Source organism: Equus caballus, chromosome 22 (genome assembly GCF_041296265.1).
Source record: "Equus caballus isolate H_3958 breed thoroughbred chromosome 22, TB-T2T, whole genome shotgun sequence".
NCBI lineage: Eukaryota > Metazoa > Chordata > Mammalia > Perissodactyla > Equidae > Equus > Equus caballus.
The window spans coordinates 28535236-28553447 of record NC_091705.1 but is presented as its reverse complement, the minus strand read 5'-3'; the positions used below and the strand labels follow the sequence as shown (position 1 = coordinate 28553447).

At 38.8% G+C, this 18212-nt stretch overlaps 1 protein-coding gene and 1 long non-coding RNA gene across 33 annotated transcripts in view; one reads left to right on the top strand and one right to left on the bottom strand.

Moving 5' to 3' along the window:
- Nucleotides 1-8330, top strand: part of MROH8 (maestro heat like repeat family member 8) — a 51964-nt gene extending 43634 nt beyond the window's left edge. For 6 of the 32 annotated variants that reach the window (XR_011431003.1, XM_070247716.1, XM_023626526.2 and 3 more), the window contains 5 exons: nt 1209-1331; nt 2808-2907; nt 3165-3230; nt 5692-5899; nt 7389-8330. Coding sequence is in view for 15 of the 32 variants with exons in the window: in XM_070247716.1 (XP_070103817.1) it covers nt 1209-1331; nt 2808-2907; nt 3165-3230; nt 5692-5876 (474 nt within the window). In the remaining 17 variants the exon portion in view is untranslated. Of the gene's footprint in view, nt 1-1208; nt 1332-2807; nt 2908-3164; nt 3231-5691; nt 6281-7388 lie in introns of those variants that run through there. The other 26 variants (XR_011431010.1, XR_011431008.1, XM_023626524.2 and 23 more) reach the window with 10 other exon arrangements.
- Nucleotides 3716-17713, bottom strand: LOC102150137 (uncharacterized). Its single transcript, XR_289266.4, has 3 exons — nt 17572-17713; nt 15297-15454; nt 3716-5872 (listed from the first exon to the last, which is right to left on the bottom strand). It is a non-coding gene; the product is annotated as an uncharacterized lncRNA (long non-coding RNA).
- Between the last annotated feature and the right edge of the window lie 499 nt (nt 17714-18212).

Below are 18212 nucleotides of genomic sequence, written 5' to 3'. Positions count from 1 at the left end.
AAGGTTCCTCAGAGGGTAGCCTAAGCAGAGAAGAGGGATCTAACGTTAGACAGGTTAGGAATCACTGACAGGGAATATAAGAAACACCCATGTATCCACCACCCACTCCAAGAAATAAGACAGAAATAAATCATGCACCTATTCCCAAATGAGTTCCCCCAAGAACTACCATCCTGAATTTTGTTTTTATCATTTCTGTAGTAATATTTTTCATGTTTTAAAACTTTATATGTTGTATCATTTATAAATCTTTCAGCAACTTGCTTTTTTGTTGTTTTTGTTTAACATTATATTTGTAAGATTTATCCATGTTGTATAGCTCTAGTTCATTTGCTTTCAATGCTATAGAGAATTCCATCATGTGATTATCCTACAATTTATTTCATTCTCCTATTCCTGGACATTTAGATTATTTTCAATTTTTCATTAGTACAATGCTGCAATGAATATTGTACATATTTTTGTGTCTGTACATGTGTGAGAGTTTCTTGAGGGCATAAACCCAGAAGTGGAATATCTGGGTATCTCTAACTTTACTAGATACTTACAAATCGTTAAGCAAAGTAGCTTAACTAATTTGTATTCCCATAAGTCCCCAGAGGGTTTTTAATGGCCCAAATATCTGGTGGACCTGGGACAAAACACTTGCTTAGAGTCATCAGAAGAGTTGTATGGTGAATGGGAGGCATTCTGAGAGCAATGAATAGAGAAGAGGGCCACTTGCTAAATTTTGCTCAGGTATCTGGATCAGGAAAGGATCAGTACTCTCCAGAGTTCCTTCCAAGCCAGAGATTCTATAAGGATGTGAAAAAAGGAGCTATACTTCCCTGTGTAGACTGACAGAAAAATGTCATAGGAGTAGCAAGTGGGCATAGGAGCCTGCCTCTTGGACATGGGGTAATGGGAACTCCTGCACAAATCTCTGGTCTGGGTATTACAGCTGATAGCTCTCACTTTTGCCCTAGAGCAGTGGTTTCCGCATCCTCTCCAGAACCCCACAGGTTTATGAGTCCCCTTTAGGGACAGTTTGGGGAAGGTGAAGGAGAGCAAGACTCTGGTTCCTTTCCTCCCCTCCCCTCACTTCAACCAGGATAATTCTGAGTTTATCAGCTTTTCATATTAGACTTTAGTGTCAGTGTTATTTGAAGAAAGGTTACCCCAGCTAAAAAATGTTATAAAATGCTGATCTCTGATAATCCTTTTCACAGGAGAGCAGGCGAGTCCTAACTATATGTGCGCAGTTCCTGAAGTGGAGGCTGCCCCACGAAGTGTACTGCAGAGATCCCTGGTACATCAGCCCTCGTGAAGTTGGAACAGTCTGCAAATTCTTTGTATGAGAACAATAATGGCTTTTTTTAACTCTTTAATATGCTGACTTTTTTTCAGACATAGTTTTTAACGGAGGAACAAGATATGAAATATTTCCCATCCCTTTTCACATCAGCAGTTAATATCTATGAACTGTCTTGTACTGTGAATCTATTCTTCTATAGTTTCTTCCCAACTGGGTCACAAATTCACTTTGTGTTATCACCCTTCCTTACAAAAAGACTGATGAACTCTTGGGAGCCCCGCTAACCTGGGCCAGAGACTACAGGGTCAGGCTGATAGTACATGCTCAAAATCTGCTTGTGGAGTGTGGAGTTATATATTGCCTTTACAATGATCTCTAATCCTTTCCTTGGATTTAGTGGATTGTTTTACCCTCCATCAGAGCATGTTCAGGGAGCCCCAAGCAAGGGCTGCCATGCATGATGGCAGCATGCTGCTGGCTCTGCCTGGACCTAGATGGCATCCTTTCTCTTCAAAAACTTGACAAAGGCTACTGTGGCTGATCTTAGGGGCAGGCTTGAGCCAGGGAAGCCTCAGAGTGCCCATCCATGGCTTTCTAGACAACTGACTCTAAAACCACTGGGATCCTACTATGAAGACCCTAGGACTGACTATTCCCAGAGATCTTCTATATGTGTAGCCTGTTTAGGACCAGTAAGGGCTCCTCCAAGCAGATTTACAGGGCTAAGAAGCCCCACAGTGCCCTTGCATCAGGCTTTCCACTGGGCATTCCCTCTGTGACCTGCAGCCAAACCTATAAGTGATACACTGATTGCTGTATTTATAGCAGGAAATTCAGTGCTCTCAATGAATAAGACTACAGATTGTCCATGTTAAATCATAAGTTCTATGAGAACAAATTCCTGTTTTTCTCCACCTATCTCTAAAGTGCCTATCCTTGTAAGAGATCCAGAGAGGTGAGTTAATTCATCTAATAAGCATAGCACATCCAGTGTGCAACAGGCTGTAGAGAACCCAGAAACGTGCCAAGGATTAAAACTTCCTAGGAGGAGTTTTTTGCTAGTTACTAAGGGAGATAAAACCTCTGAGGAACATTAAATAGAAACTCAAGGTGGAAAATGATATGTGTCAAGAGAGGAGTACCTGTAAAACGCTCAGAGCAGAGTTAGGTCAGGAAGGCAAGAGCTGTCAGGGAAGAGCCCACAGGGAAGCAGAGCTCAAGGTGGAGCTTAGAGAATGGAGAAGAGTTAGATACAGAGAAGTGAAGATGGATTTAGAGGTGTTACAGGCACAATATGCAGCATGAATGAGTGTGAGCAAGATGTATTCAGAGAATTTAACTTTTTCTGGGGCCTTGTTATTCTGAATATACAATATTCATTGAGCAACTGTAGTTATTTCAAGCACTATATACGTATATCTGACATAGTCCCTCACTCTGGAACTATAATGAGGCTGATAAAAATAGTGCTGCTACTTCACTCCTTTATATTCTTACTTTTCTCCCCACTTAGGGAAAAAAATGCAAGGGGAAAGTTAACATCCTAGCCCAAACATTGATGTTCTTCAAGAATGCAAAACTTCCTGTCAGAAGAGCAGCAGTCTTGTTTGTAGGTACAAAGAAAATCCGTTCATTTCTGTAGTCACTTTTATCCTATACTTTGCAAAATTGTGTTGTTGAGTATCCTACTCTTTATGAAGGTGACCTTGAAAATACTTCTTTGGAGAAAGGGGCTATGTTATCTATAGGTAACTATCAGGTACTTGGAAGTCCAGTTTTTAGAATCTGTCTAATTATCAAAAGGCCAGTTCTGCCAGCTGCTTAGAGCCAAAGCCAGATTGCAGACTCACTGACTTTCTCCTGCATTTAGGGCTCTTAACAAAGTACATGGATGACAATGAGCTCAGGATGAAGGGTACTGGCTGGATAGAGGATGGTAAGTGATAATACACTTGGGTTTGGGGTACCCCATTTTTGGAAGGTATCTGAGGCAGTGACTCTGGGTAGGCTCTGTGGCAGAGCTGAGACTCTGGGAACCAGAAAGCCTGAGTTTTGTGATAATAAAGCTCTTGGAGACTTAATTGAGTGACAGTCTCATCCCAGTCCAACTCCCTCTTTAGGAAAGGAGATGACTCTATTTGTCTGGAAATCAGCTTTGATGAGTGTCTCAGGGACAATTCCTGAACTTTGTCTGTCAGGACATAAGACACTAGCTAGAAATAATATCTTAGTAAATTATGATGCCACCTCTCAAGTATCACACAGATGACTGCAGCACTATTTCCTATAAGCGGTTGTCCTGTAGGCTGGTAGGACTCGATAACAGAGATGTGTTATAGTTGTATAAGTCAACCATCGTGCAGTTGGTTTTCTGACTTGTCAGTGAGTGAAAATTTTCTGTAATTATACAATTTTGAGAACTTAGCACACAAAGAATGATTTATTCCCACTTAAAAAGTAGTCCTACAATTAGAAAATGCCACAAAATGCTAAATCTCACAATCCAAAAGCATGTACTTTGAGAACCAAATTAAAATACTGAACAATTCACTGCTTTTTAAGTAAAAATAAATAACTGGTAAAATAGCCAGAAGCTGAAACTTATTTAAGAAAGATCATGCCACTTTTCTCTAAGGTCTCCTACTTCTCCACAGATATCAGAAGCAAAAAAAAATAGGAAAAGTCATGTAGATTATTTTATTCTGTGAAGTAGGATTCTACTTGGTTGATTCAATTAAAAGGAAATTATAATCTAAAACACTGGAGAACCAAAGTTCCTTTTCTACTCTCAAGTTATCTATATGTATTATTATATTATATACATATATATTAGGGTGAACCATATGAAATTACCATTTTGTAAGGCAAAACTGGTCAAATATCAGCAGTCTTATGTGGTTCAACCTAATGGAATAATCCCACCCTCTTCCTTCCCTAACAGTGGCTTATCTGTCTTAGAAATAGGGTAGAACACCCTAGCACTCTTTTTTAAACAAGTTTATGTCATTTACCACAGGTAATTTTAAGCTAAATTTAAACAAAAATAAAATTTTAAATATCAATTTAAATCAATTTCATGACAAAATAAGTTTCACTTCCTTTGGATTGCAAAATTTATGTCTGCCCCCTCATGTATTCTGTGGAACATGTAGCCAGATCTTAATGCAAGAACTGAAAGTATTCCATTTTGGAAATAAACGTGAATTTAAAGGCTAAAATACAACTTAAGTAATAAAAAGCTCCATAGTATGAAGAGATCCTGAGCATTTTGTGACCTTGGAGAATTAGAAATTAAAAAGAGAGCTTTTTCTAATAGGATCAAAACACAGATCCATAAAGTAAAAGAATAATAGATTTGTCTACATAAAAATTTTAAAAACCACCTTTGAAAAAAAAGAGAAAATGACAAAACTGAAAAATAAACAATAACATGGAAGGGATTATTTGCAAGATGATGAAGGGTAAATATTCCTTAAACCAGTACTTTCTCAAAAGAAAAGTGGAAAATATTATGAATGATCAGTTCATAGAAGATAAATGGGCAATAAATATATGAAAAATATTCAGTATTACTAGTAATCAAAAGTTTATAAAGCAAAACAATGATGAGATACCAGTATGTGTTCTTCTGTCAAAATGGCAAAGACTACTAATACTCAATATTGATGTGTTAAAGGAAAACTGACATTATGATCCACTGTGTTGAGATGAGCATAAATTGAAACAACTTTTTTATAGGGAAGTTTGGCAATACATATTAAAACCCTTTAAATAATCATATCCTTTGACTTATCAATCCCACTTCTAGGAATTTAACCTATGAAAATAAGCAGAAATAGTTACAGGAATGTTCATTTCAGTGTTATTTAAAAGAGCAAAAATGGGAGACATCCAAGATTAGAAACAATAGGAAGTTAGTTAAGTATAGCATATCCACATTGTAGAATCATATGCAGCCATGAAAGACATTGTAGAAAAATATTTAAATAACTTGGATAAATGATGATGCAATGTGATTAAATAAACAATAATTAGATAATATGTAAAATATGGTTCCATTTAGACAAAAAATAAAAGTATACATTGTGTAAATAAATGAATAGAAAGAAGAACAGAAAAATAACAGTGTTTTTCTCTTAACTTAGAAGTTAACAATATTAGACATAGCTTAGCAGGTCCAACAATTTGACTTTAAGTAGACTACTTGGCAGTGTGATTATTGTAAAGGAGTGAAATATTTGGCAACTTGGAAACGAGTAAGTTTTGTAGGTCAAAGTTGGAATTGACCTATAAACATACAAACTTTCAGACAGAGGCTTGCAAGAAGTTCGCCCTTTATCCCAGCTTCTGTAGGCATGTTGGCTGTTTGGTGTCTGAACTAGTGATCATTTCCATAGGTCTTCACCTCCACCCTGGGGTTTCTTGCCACTTAGATCTGAGAGATCTGCTGCGTGACCCTGAGCCCTCTCTGCGTGTCGTCGCCTCCCAGGCCCTGTTCCGAGTCCAGAAGGTGGGGGCTGAACCAGATCATGGGCAGACAGTTTTCGGGTTGAGGAAGCTCATAGGTTGTCTTCCTACCTAGAGATGCAAGGCAAACAACATCAGGTAAAAACTAATCCTTTCAGAAACCACAGAAGCAACTAGTGCTCCATTTTTTTTCAGACTTAATGCCAGCATGAAGCTACCTCCTCTACCTATTTAATTATATCAGAACTTATTTTTTCTTGTCAAAACCTTAAGGAATTAGAATATATAAGGGAGAGAAGCTCTTGGTGTAAAGTAGCAGAAACAGTGGAAATCTGCTGAGTTTTGGAGCCATGCCAGAATATCCATGAAGTTCCAGTCTTGATAAACCTGTCTAGGACAGCTTCAGAAGAGATTCCAAATAAATGTTAATGTCGCAATGTTTGTATTATTAGTTCTTTTGTCAAGGCCCAGGTCTACTTGTCAACAATCTTAAGAATAAAGTTAAAACGAGTTCTTATAGTTTGATAGTAATGATTTTTTAAATAAAATCCCTTATGGTCTTTCTCTTTCCTTTTCCTTTTCCTTAAAAACCTTCAAGCAAGAAAAAATTTCTGAAGTGATGTAATGCTAACTCTATCCTAATATATTCAAAGTTTCCATGCCTCACTTTCCCTTTTTCATTTTCCTGATTCCCTCTCCTACAATGCTGTCAGATCCTGAGATGGCTCTAGGATGGGAACTGTTACTTACTGAGTACCCACTGTCTGCTTTAAGCATAGATGGAGAAAACTGTCTTACAAGCAGAAATTTCCTGAGAAAGAGATTAACTCATATTTGGTGAATACTTTGATAAGCTGCAAGAGGCATGGTAGATTAATTAGAAATGGTCACTATCAGTCTAATTCCCAGGGTCTTGTTTGGATAAGTAACGTAAGTGGAGAGCCAGAGCTGAACTATGTAGGGCAGTGAAGAGGCCTCCTGGAGATGGTATGGGAAAAGAGAAAGGAAATGAGGCAACTAGCAATGAAGAATAGACACATCCAATGGTGAATTGTGTTAAGTTTTTGTTGTAAAATGAGTAATATGAAGCCTTACTACCCTCTTCCCTCACCTTTCACCCCCATCCCTCTGCCAAGACATTTTTAGGAACAAATTTCTTCATGATTCATGGTAAGTTGAATATGTTTTGAGGGATGTGACAATGTGCCAAGTATGGCTTCAAGAGGATCCCTGCCCAAGAGATGTGTTCATATTAGGGACTAGCAGTCAGGAGTTTTGAGCTAAAATGCAGGCCCCGGCTGCCTAATGGACTAAATATTCACCCTTGGGTAGAGCCAAGAGTACAGCTTGAGGGTGGCCACTGGATGCTAAACTTCACTGCAGCGAGCACATTTGAGATACATGTTTCCCTCACTGCTTTCTCCTTGGTCTCAGTGCATGCATTCTCACTCTCCACTTCTGAACTATCCATTTTGTGGATTATCCAATAAAATGACTAACACTTATTGAGTGCCTACAATGAGCCACTCTAAGAGTACTCACTCTAAGTGGCTCACTCTAAAGTACATTATATGATTAACTTTTAATCCTCATAACCACTCCGTATATTATTATCTCCATTTTGCAGATGGGGAAGCTGAGGAACAAAACGTGAAAGTGACTTGCTCAAGATCACACAACTAGTAAAGGCCAAACTCAAGTAGTCTGGCTCCAAAGTCCACATCCTTGGCTAGTCTGCTCTGATTCTCTCCAGTCTACTTTTTCCCTCCAATGTGAATAAATGCAGATTTACTCTACAATTAATCTCAGCTGCTGAACTCATGCCCCAAACTCATGTACTGAAACAAATGTTGTAAACTGTTATTGAGACTCAACTCATAAATACAAAGTTTGAACACTTCTTACCTAAAAGTTAGTATACCTTATTTTATTTTTTAATAGGATAGAATGTACATCCTCCACTGTAAAGAGCGGAGTTAGAGCAAAAGGTGGTGGTTATTCTTGAGGAATATTTTTTGAGTCCTTGATCTGATCTCATGAACTATCCCTCCCAGCAGAAAACAGACCTCTAGCTTTAGGATGCAGTTTAAATATCCAGTGACACATCCAAAGGATTGAATGAATCCTTTCTCTTTACTCATATTTACGCTAGAGTCCCTTTCCCTCCTGGCAGATTTTTATTTTCTGAATAATACCACTAAGAGGGAGTAGCAACACAACAATGCTTATTCTATTTTACTTACACTTTATTGTGTTAAAGTTCACAGGAAGAAGCATCCATTAAGAGACAGAGGACTGCTCTTTTCTGAACTACCTTAGCAGTTTGGGAAGGGTTGAAGTACTTAATAGTGGTTATATTAACAAGTCTATTTATTCCAAATATCTCCATTATTTTTATACAAGGCTCTCCTCAGAGATAGGTTTATGTTTTTATGGAATTTTTTAATATACGAAACAAAAATTTCTGGACATTTAATTTTATTATATGTTGAAATAAAAGTTCAATATAATTGGATTTCATTTTGGCTTTATTTTCATTATATACTATTAAAATGTATTGTTGATTATATTACTGGGCCAGCTATGTCTTTATTATTTTAGATTCTCTCTTTTTTTACTTTGAGTATTGCTTTCCCCCCTTATACTGAGATACCTATTTTCTAAGAAATGATTTTTTTTTTAAAGATTTTATTTTTTCCTTTTTCTCCCCAAAGCCCCCCAGTACATAGTTGTATATTTTAGTTGTGGGTCCTTCTAGTTGTGGCATGTGGGATGCCACCTCAGCGTGGCTCGATGAGCAATGCCATGTCCGCGCCCAGGATTCAAACCGACAAAACACTGGGCCACCTGCAGCGGAGCGCGTGAACTTAACCACTTGGCCACAGGGTTGGCCCCTCTAAGAAATGATTTTTTTTCTCTTATTGAAAGATTAAACTATCATATAAATAAAAAAATGGGATTAGGGAAGGGGAGAATCTCTCAGGCATCAGCCCAGCAAGTAAAACTGCACTAGGTAAAATTGTAAAATAGATCAAATAGCTCTGTCCCTTAGGGCTTCCCCCTCCTTCCTTCTCCCAGGTTCTTGGCTCCATGCTCCTTTTTCTCTCTCTCTCAGGAAAGGATCTGATGAACTCACGGTTAATGTAATTAATCACTACACTGCAAGACTTAATGAGGGTAACTCCTTCAGAGATTTTTGCTTTTTAACAAAGTAGACTTAAGCTAAAGGCATGAACCTCTAATTGAGAAATTTTAGGCATTACTGAGCAGGATGGAGAGAGGAGGTATTTGGAGGTGGGGCTGGAGGTGATGGTGAAGGATAGATATTTTCCTGTCATCCCCAAAAACATATCTATCATATGAGCAGCTGCTTTCCCTACCTCTTCCCAAATGCTCCTCAGAATCAGAACTCAGCAAAAGAAAAGGATTAGAAAGGATAACTAACAACTGCCTTCTGTTGTGCAAAACACAAAGGGAAGTTGTGGATTCTATCTTTCCTGAAAAATGATGATGACTTCCCAGTACATCGGATGACTTCCCTTAAATACCAAGTGGCAATTGCTGAATGATTCAGTTATGTCTTCTCTACTTTCTATCACCCTGCAGAGTTTATGGTCTGATGTCCAAGGAAGACAGCACTGGTTTAAAATGGTTCCTGTGGATATTGATAAAGTTAATTCGTAGATCGGAACCCACAAAATGGAGGCTGCCCCAGTGGCCCAGCCCGTGTTACAAATCTAAACCTAAGTCAGCCTGCACTTGTGGGAAACCCCTGTCAAGGAATCTTAACATACACCAATCACAATCCTCCAACTCAGCTTTAGCTAGCTTACCTTACCCTAGAAAACAGGACCTGCTAGCCTCCTAAGGAAACCCTTGGCCTCCTAGGCAATCATGCTGTTTCCGTGTTGCCTCTTCTAAGGTTCTATAAACTTCCTGCCCCAGATCCCTTGGGAACAGTGCTTCACCACTCATAAGGCAACATACCCCCCCAATCCATGGATTGTTTTCCCTTGAATAAAGGACATCAAACTCATTACTAAATGGTATTATTTTTGTCATTTGACAATACCAAAGAATCTTTATGAGGGAACTGTCACACCCAGCCCCCCCCCCCCTTTTTTTTAACAGAAATGATGGCGTGAATATAGAAAGGGAAATTTTAAAAGGGAGCAGGGACATGGGAAGAGGTTAGGAGGGAGATGGAAGCTGGGAATCTAGAAAGGATGTCCACCTGTGAATGAGATTAAACGGCAGAGAGTTGAGATAATATAGAAGACGCATCAAACATAGGGTTCAGACGTGCTGGTCCCTCGGACACTGGTTTTCAGTAAAGTGTTCCCCAGCCCACTTCAGAAGACCGCAGTTGGGGTAAAGAGTGATTCCTCAGCCACTCATGGGTTTAAAGACCAGGTCAAAAGTGTACATACGCTATATAAGGGGACACCTCCAAGCCTTCGTCTTTCAAGCAACCGCTGACCAAACCAAACCTACTAAATTTAAACTCTGATTGTGTATCAGTTCATCTTAGAAAATCACTTATTTTGTGGCAAGAAAGTCAGGACACTAAAAAGGAAAAGAATTTATAGGCAATTTAAGTGTTGTGACCTTAAAACTAAAGAACTTGATTTTTCCAGAAAGACCTCAAGCCTTTTTCCTGCAATAGCCTTGGTGGTTTCTAAAGAATTTTTCTGTTGTATTACATCCCAGATTATCATTGCAGTTCAAGACCTCACAGAATTATAAAGTCTGGCCAAGCAATCCCACTGGATTTTAGTAGTTTTATATAAAAAATTTTTTTCAAGTAGGTTTTAAGCCAAATACATTTCTACTACTTCCTTTGTGGTAACCTGTTTTAGAGCTTTAATCTGCTCAGGATTTTTTATTTTAGACTTCTAAGCCAAAAGTCCTTTGCAAAACTATTTCCATCAACTGTATTATTAAAATAATTGAAATTATTATTAAAATAATTGAAATTATTATTAAAATAATTGAAAATTTAAAAAGTTATAAAAGGATTTTCTAATTCAGACCTTCATAGTTTTCACTATTTAATAATTAATGAAATTGCTGTAGCACCCGGGTTGCTAAAAGAACCTTTCAAGATGTTTGAAATACTAATATTCTAACACCACCCAGGCCTCATCACTGCCAAAAGTGAAATAAAAATATGAAATAGACATTAGTTAAGTGGTCTGGTCTTGAAATCAGTAAGCGACTGAATCTGAAAATAATCTCAAGACACTCATCTCTGTATCCGATTCCTTATATGAAAGCCCTGACCTCAATATACTTTTTAAAAATAAGAATATTAAGTCAGGGTTTATTTGAAATTAAAATACAGTATTTAAAAAGAGAAAGAGTTCAGAAAACATTTTTGTTTTTCTTGACTTATAAAGTGGTAATGCATATATATGTTCAAAATTCAAAAGTTACAAAATGTTCCCAGCCATCCACTTCACCTCCCTGAAGGCACCCAGTATTACCAGTTTCTTGTATCTCTTTCAAGACATAGTATGCATTTATGAGAAAATATGTGTATTCTCTTCCCTGCTTTTTTTTACAAATTATAGTATTCTATACATAATGTTCTGCACCTTGCACTTTTTCTCCTTAATATCTTTGAGATTTTCCCATATTACTCCAAAGAGTTTCCTCATTCTATATTCCTGCCCAGTATTTCACTGTATTTATTAAATTAATGGACCTTTAGGTAATTTCCAATCTTTGTCATATAGAATACCATAGTAACTATGGACATACATATTTCACACATGGCCAAGTGTGTCTTTAGGATAAAATCCTAAAAGGGGAATTACCAGATTAAAGGGTATGTCCTTTGTGATTTCAAATTAAAATATTGCCAAATGACTTGCATGGAGGTAGTAACAGTTACACCCCGGTGATGTCAGACTGTGCTTTTCTCCTCACATCTTTGCCAGCATAATGGTATTCATTCACTCTACAAATATCTATGGGCTCAACACCATTCTAGATAACTAGGAAACATCAAGGAATAAAACAGAACAAAATCCCTGCGCTAGTGGAGTTTATATTCTAGCAGGCGGAGAGAAATAACAATGTATAATAATATAAATAAACATAAGATCATACAGTATGTTAGAAGCTGGAATATGCTCTGGAAGAAAGATCAGAGTATGAGGAATCAGAAGTGTGGTGGTTGTGAGGAGGAGGAGGTGCAATTTTAAACAGGATGGCTAACAGTAGGCTTCATTGAGAAGATGATATTTGAGCAAAGACTTGAAGGAAGTGAAAGTGTTAGCTATGCAGATGTAGGGAAAGAACATTCTGGTCAGAGGAAATAGCCATCTCAAAAGTCCTAAGGCACTAGGGTTGCCTAGGGTATTCAAGGAATCACAAGAACGCCACTATGACTAGAGCGGGGTGAGAAAGGAGAGAGTAATAAATAAAGGCAGAGAGAAATGAAGTTATATAAGGGACCAGATCTAGATCCTTAGTGACTTGTAGGCCATGACAAACAGTTTGGCTTAACTCTGAAAGAAATGGGAAGTCACTGAAGTATTTTCAACTTTTGGATTTTTGCCAATTGAATACATAAAAAAATGGTTTTTTTAGTGGTTTAAATTTGCATTTTTTTCTTATTAGAAAGGTTGAGCATCTTTTCACATCTAAATGCTATTTGCATTTCTTTTTCTAAGACTATATTCAAATCGTTTCCCCATTTTGAGGAGGTTTGTTGGTCTTTTTCATGTTGATTCATAGGAGCTTTTTATATATTGAGGAATTAGCTTTTAGTCTGTTCCTTTAGTTACAAATTCAGTTAACATCTGAAATGGTCTGACTATCTGGGTTTTTGCTTTTGTCTGCTGCATTTCAAACTTTAGGACCTTAGCAATAACACTGTAATTGTATATGGAAATTAACTCATGATTCTCCACGCCTGTGTCTTATTTTTTAAAATCAAATATACAGAGAAAAATAGTTTCTGAAATGACAAAATGCTTAAAATTTCTTAGGAGCAGTTGTTAATTAACTGAGCTTATCAATAAAAACAGGTAGTAAAAGAGTATCTTTATCATAGCATACATATGTGATGGTCTATTTTATAGCATACATCTTATTTATTAAGTTAATTTTTGGCATAAGTACAAAATTCAAAAGATACGAAAAGATACATAGTAAAAGGTAACTTTCTTTATGCCCACCTCACCACTACTGAATTCCTCTTCCCTTAGGCAATTACTGTTCCTGATTTCTTACGTATCCTTCCAGAGATAATTTATATAGATGCACATGTATATAATCTGCGGTCTGTTTGTTCTAAGTGGACCCATTCCTAATCTCAGTTATTCAATTTAAATTCATGCACTTAAGAATCAGTTATATTGATTGAGGTGACACACTTCAAGATGTGGAAATAAAGTAGATTAGAGTTGGCTGGAAAGCAGCCAAGTGTTTCTGGTGCAGTAGGAAAACAGTAGAGGAAAGAATAAGTTATAACTGTCATTTGTATACGACTTTCATGTTATTTTTTTTAACTTGCTTTAATTGTGTAATTTAGAGATTATGGTTATTGCCATTTTACAGATGAGGAAAGAGGCTCAGAGAGGTTTAGATAACTTGCCAGAGAGCACAAAATCAGCAAGCAGCAGTGCTAGGACTTAGACTTTAAGTCTCTTGATTCCAAGTCTCTGTACTTTCTGTAGTAGCTCCATAGGTAAAAGCCTTAATTGTTTCAAAGAAGAAAAGGAAATTCCCTAAATTTGAAGAAATTGAAATGAGGAAAAAAGCAACAGGGATAATCTTACCAAGATTGTTTGCTGTTGCTGTATTTGGGTGTCAGAGAGCCCTCTCATATGGTTTGACTTTTCCACCAAGACCTTCTGCTTAAGAGCTAATGTCTGGGGTGGTTTTTAGCTAATAAAGTTCAGTTTTATAGCTTCTCTGGGATTACAGGGGAGCAGGATTAACCCAGATATGTATGGATTCAGGAAACAAAAATGACCCTGAGTTTTGGTTCTAGGTAGACTGAAGTCTGTGTCAGAAGAATCTTTTAGAGTAAAACTTGAAAGAAACTGCTATTCTGAAATATCTTCTTGTGACCAAGTTGAGTGCCCTGGGCATAGATTTTGATGGCAAAAGGCCTTAGAACTAACATTTTTAAGTTAAATTGGGCTTTTCAGTTTCTCATTTTCTTATCCAAAGTCTAAAGGAGGTACAAAAATCACTTAATTGTCCTTGTGAGTAGGGCTGGCACTACTTTCCCTGCAGGCTCCCAGCTTAAGGACCACCACTTTAGTTTTCATTTGGGGAACAAGAACAGGAAGAATAATGAGGTTAGGTCTAGCCCCTCCCCCACACTATCAACTGCTTTTTTTGACAGTTAGAAGGTTAGATGAGTAGTTTTTCCTAAGAAGGGCATGTGCAGACCAAGTACCTGCTTAGGGCATAGCAAAGCTGGAGGACAAAAAAAAATTTGTTTTGGAATTTCAAAATAAAATAACCATGTTGGGAAAAATTATCAGAACTTGTTACACTTTCCTACACTTATTTTGTGGTTTAGAATTGTTTATATTTTGAATTACATTTGGGAGAGTGTGTACTATAAACTTCTTAGTCTTGGAGCCTCTAAAGGTCTTAATCAAGCTCTGCTCACATACTCTGGGGAACTCTGAAATATTAAACCACAACAGGGAGGCTAATCATAGAGGCTATCACACAATGGGATCAAAATAGGAACAAACTTCGTGATATATTTGGATCAGAAATGAAGAGCAGAGTAAATCGATTTCACTTCATTTTCTATTCAAAAGCTCAGTTTAGTGTTAAATGGGCATGCCACTGGATAATAAGAAAAAAATAAAAACCAACATGAACCCTGATAAAAAATAGGGAGAGCGTATTGATAAAAGGGAAAAAAAAATCCTGCAAGTAAGGCTGGATCTGACAGACGTGTCCTCAATGCCAAGCTGCCTCAACTTGATTCATTGGTAATAGTGAATCCCCAAAGAGTTTTGAAAAAGAAACTGATATAATATAAATGCTGCTTGAGAAAAACTAGACTAGTAACTAAACGTAAGATGGATTGAAAGAGAAAATATGAAATGCTGAAAGCCAACTAGAAACCTGGTGGAGGAGGAATGCACAGATTTAGCGATTAGGTGTAGGGGATGAAGGAGCAGGGGAGTCAGTGGTAACAGAGGAACAGCATGGGCTGGGTTTTTTTGGTGAGTATGGCAGTAGTGTCTATTGAAAACCAATGACATAGTTCAGTTACAATCCAGAAGAAGGGAAAAAAAAGAGTACTGTTTAAATCTGCTTTATTTCATAAAGGAAATAAGGGAACTCAAGAGTATTTTCCTTTTATCTTGGCCTCATTTCCAAAGCCTGTATTTTCTAATAATTCAATTCAGGACAGTCTGTGAATTACAACATGGCAAAAGAAAAAGTCGCAGAAGCGAGTGATTGATTGGATGTAAAGGGTGACAGATCAGGTGAATCAAAAGATAGGAGATGAAAACAGAAGGCTTTACATAGACAGGATACAACTTACTGAAAATCCAAAGTTAGAGCCCAGATTCAGTCCCAAGGAGAAGAAAAACGTACGTTTCTCAGTTTTTGTTTGTTTAGTGGATGACCTTTGAGAGGTGTTTCTTTTGTTCTTGGATCATTTTCAAGCCAGCAATGCCCCTCAGTTCAAGTCTGGACGATCTGAAAGTGACGGCAAAAGAACAATCATATCTTGCACATGGCAGGCATTCAGTAAACATTTGTGGAATGAAGAAATGAAAGGTCTTCAGGATTTAGTACGTATAAACTGGGAAAAGGATCAGGAGAATCAAATCCAGTAGCAAAGAAGAAATGCGCTATAGTACATATACTGCAAGTCACTGAAAACCAAACTACTAAAGAGATGAAAATGGGGCAATGAGTCTCTGGTTTTGTTTCGTTTATAATTCCCAAGAGCTGTTTCCTTTTATCTTGGTTTCTTTTCAAGGCCAGAATCACCCTCTGCAGTTCAGATCTGGATAAAAAAAAGAGATTAGTTATGGTAAAGGTAAAAAACTTAAGGTTTCTCAGCTCTTGTGATCTTGTCCAGGCCCAGCCGTGAAAGCCAGGATCCCATGGGGTAGACCTACTTTTACTACATTTTTCCTCAAAAATTCTACCATAATGTTTGCATTTGACAGACCCAGTGATATTTCTCAACAGCTGTTCCAAATCTTCACTATTCTCAACTCCCTACTCTATTTTCCTCTCAGCAGAGCACCTAGCAGGCCTGCTTAATCTAGCTGTAAGGTGATAACCTTCCAGACAGGAGCTATTTAGAGGAAGGACAGGCTCTGGATTCCCAGCTTGGCCACTTTTTCCAGGGCCTAGCTACATCAGTGATCTTTTTTTTTTATCTTCAGTCTCTGCCTACTCCTGTCCCTGATTATTCACATGCTTGTGTCTTCCCTATCCCAGAAAATCCTCTTCCTTTCGCCTCTTCTCCACCAAACTTCTTAACGAGAAGTTTTTACTTCCTACTTCAGCTTTCTGACCTTCCTCCCGTTAGCCCCTCAGCCACAGTAATCTGGCTTCCACTCCTACTGTGCTAAAGAAAACTCCTCTGGCAAGGGTCACTAAAAATATCTGAATAATAATACAGGAGGTCTTCTTTGACTTCCTCATCCTATTTGAACTCTCTACAGTGTTGGACTCTATGGAATACTTCTTTCCTGACCTCAGTTACCACTCCTTGTTTTTATACCTTTCTGGACAGTTTTTTTCATTCACTCCTCAAATTCTGCTCATCTTCGAAATGTTGGTGTTCCTGAAGGTTCTACCCTTGAGTCTTTTCTCATGCCAACACACTCCCTGAGTGATATCAACCTGCTCCCTTAGCTTCAGGTGCTGCCTGAATATTTCCAAATCCTCATGTCCAGGCTGTCCCCACTCCCGCAGCTGTTATTTAAGCACAGTAGGTTAATTTTCTAATTAAAAAATTAACAAACGAGCCACCACAGGAGGACCTTCATCCATCTCACCTCTAGTAATCCTGACATTTCTCTGCTGACAGAAAAGGAAGTTAGGAGGAGGGATGACAACCCGTTACAGAGCCCTTGGCACTGGAGATAGACCTCCCCACAGCTGCCCATAACAATCCTCTAAATAAGTAAAAACTCATGGGAGAAGAGTCTCTGTGCAGACACTGTGTGCCAGCATCCCCTCCAGAGAATGAGATGGTGCTGAAGTCAGCTGCAGCAGTAACTTCTAGAAGGAAGCAGAGTTGAAAGTGGCACATGGGTGGTTAAGTTTGAGTTTGAGTTTCGGGGAGGAGTTTGAGTTTTTACTCATTTGAGACCTGGCTTGTGGCTGGTTCCCACGTCCCACCCCTCTCTAACTGTGGAGAATGCAGAAGACTGGGAAATTGCCAAGAGAGGGGGGCCATCTCCCAGGAGCCCACAGCCTCCTCTGAAACTTCCTGCAAGCATCCCAGACACATTTCCAGAAGTGATCTCATCCCTCTGCTTGTACTCCCATTCGGGTTAGCAGCATCACTTTTCACGCTCTTGGCCCAGATGGAAACCTATGTTATTGGGGACCCCTACCTCTTTGGTAGCGTCCACCTCAGTTCTAGGCCAGAGACCTCTCTCCAGCCTGGCTCCTTCCTCTGCTGGACGAGCCCCCTACCATTCCCATACTTCTAGTCTCCAAACCATCTGTCACCCTGCAGCCAGAAGAACCTGTCCAAAACACATCCCAATCCATCGCCTCCTTTTGTTAAGACCCCACCCACAATGCGCAGGCTTTCAGTGGGGCCTATGAGGCCCTTTGCAACCCACCTTCACCTGTCTTTCATTTTCGTATCCAGTGACTCTTTCCTTCATCCAAGCAACAATGGACTTTTGTAATTTTTCAAACACATGATGCAAAATGCTGAGTGCCAACCAGGAGCCAGGCACTAACCTAAACTCTGGGATGTAGTGAACGTGAAAGGAAGGCCCCCGCTCTCACGCAACTCACTTTAGTAGGAAGAGCCAGTGAACAAAGAAGATAACTTCACAGAGTGATAAGGTGCTAGGAAGACAATAAAATGGGATGTTGGGGCAGGGGGTCCGCTATTTTAGATACAGTGCTCAGGGATGACCTCAGAAGGTGACATTTAGTTGGACTTGAATGAAGAGGAGGATCCAGACAAGCCAAGACCTGGTGCAGAGTATCAGAGAAAGGCCTGGAGGCAGGAGCGTGCTTGGCAGCTTGGCTTGTTCAAGGTTCCAGAACAAAGCAGTAAGGCTGGACCTTACACACACCTCGGGGGACAGTGCCCCACCTGGGGAGGGGCCAGATCACTTGGGGCCTCGTGGGCCGTGGAAAGGAGTCTGGCTGTCATTTTAAGGGCGAGAGGAATCTACTGAAGGATTTTGAGTGAAGTGACATGCTATGGTTTACCTTATAAGGTCACTGGCTCTTCCTGGAAGGGGTC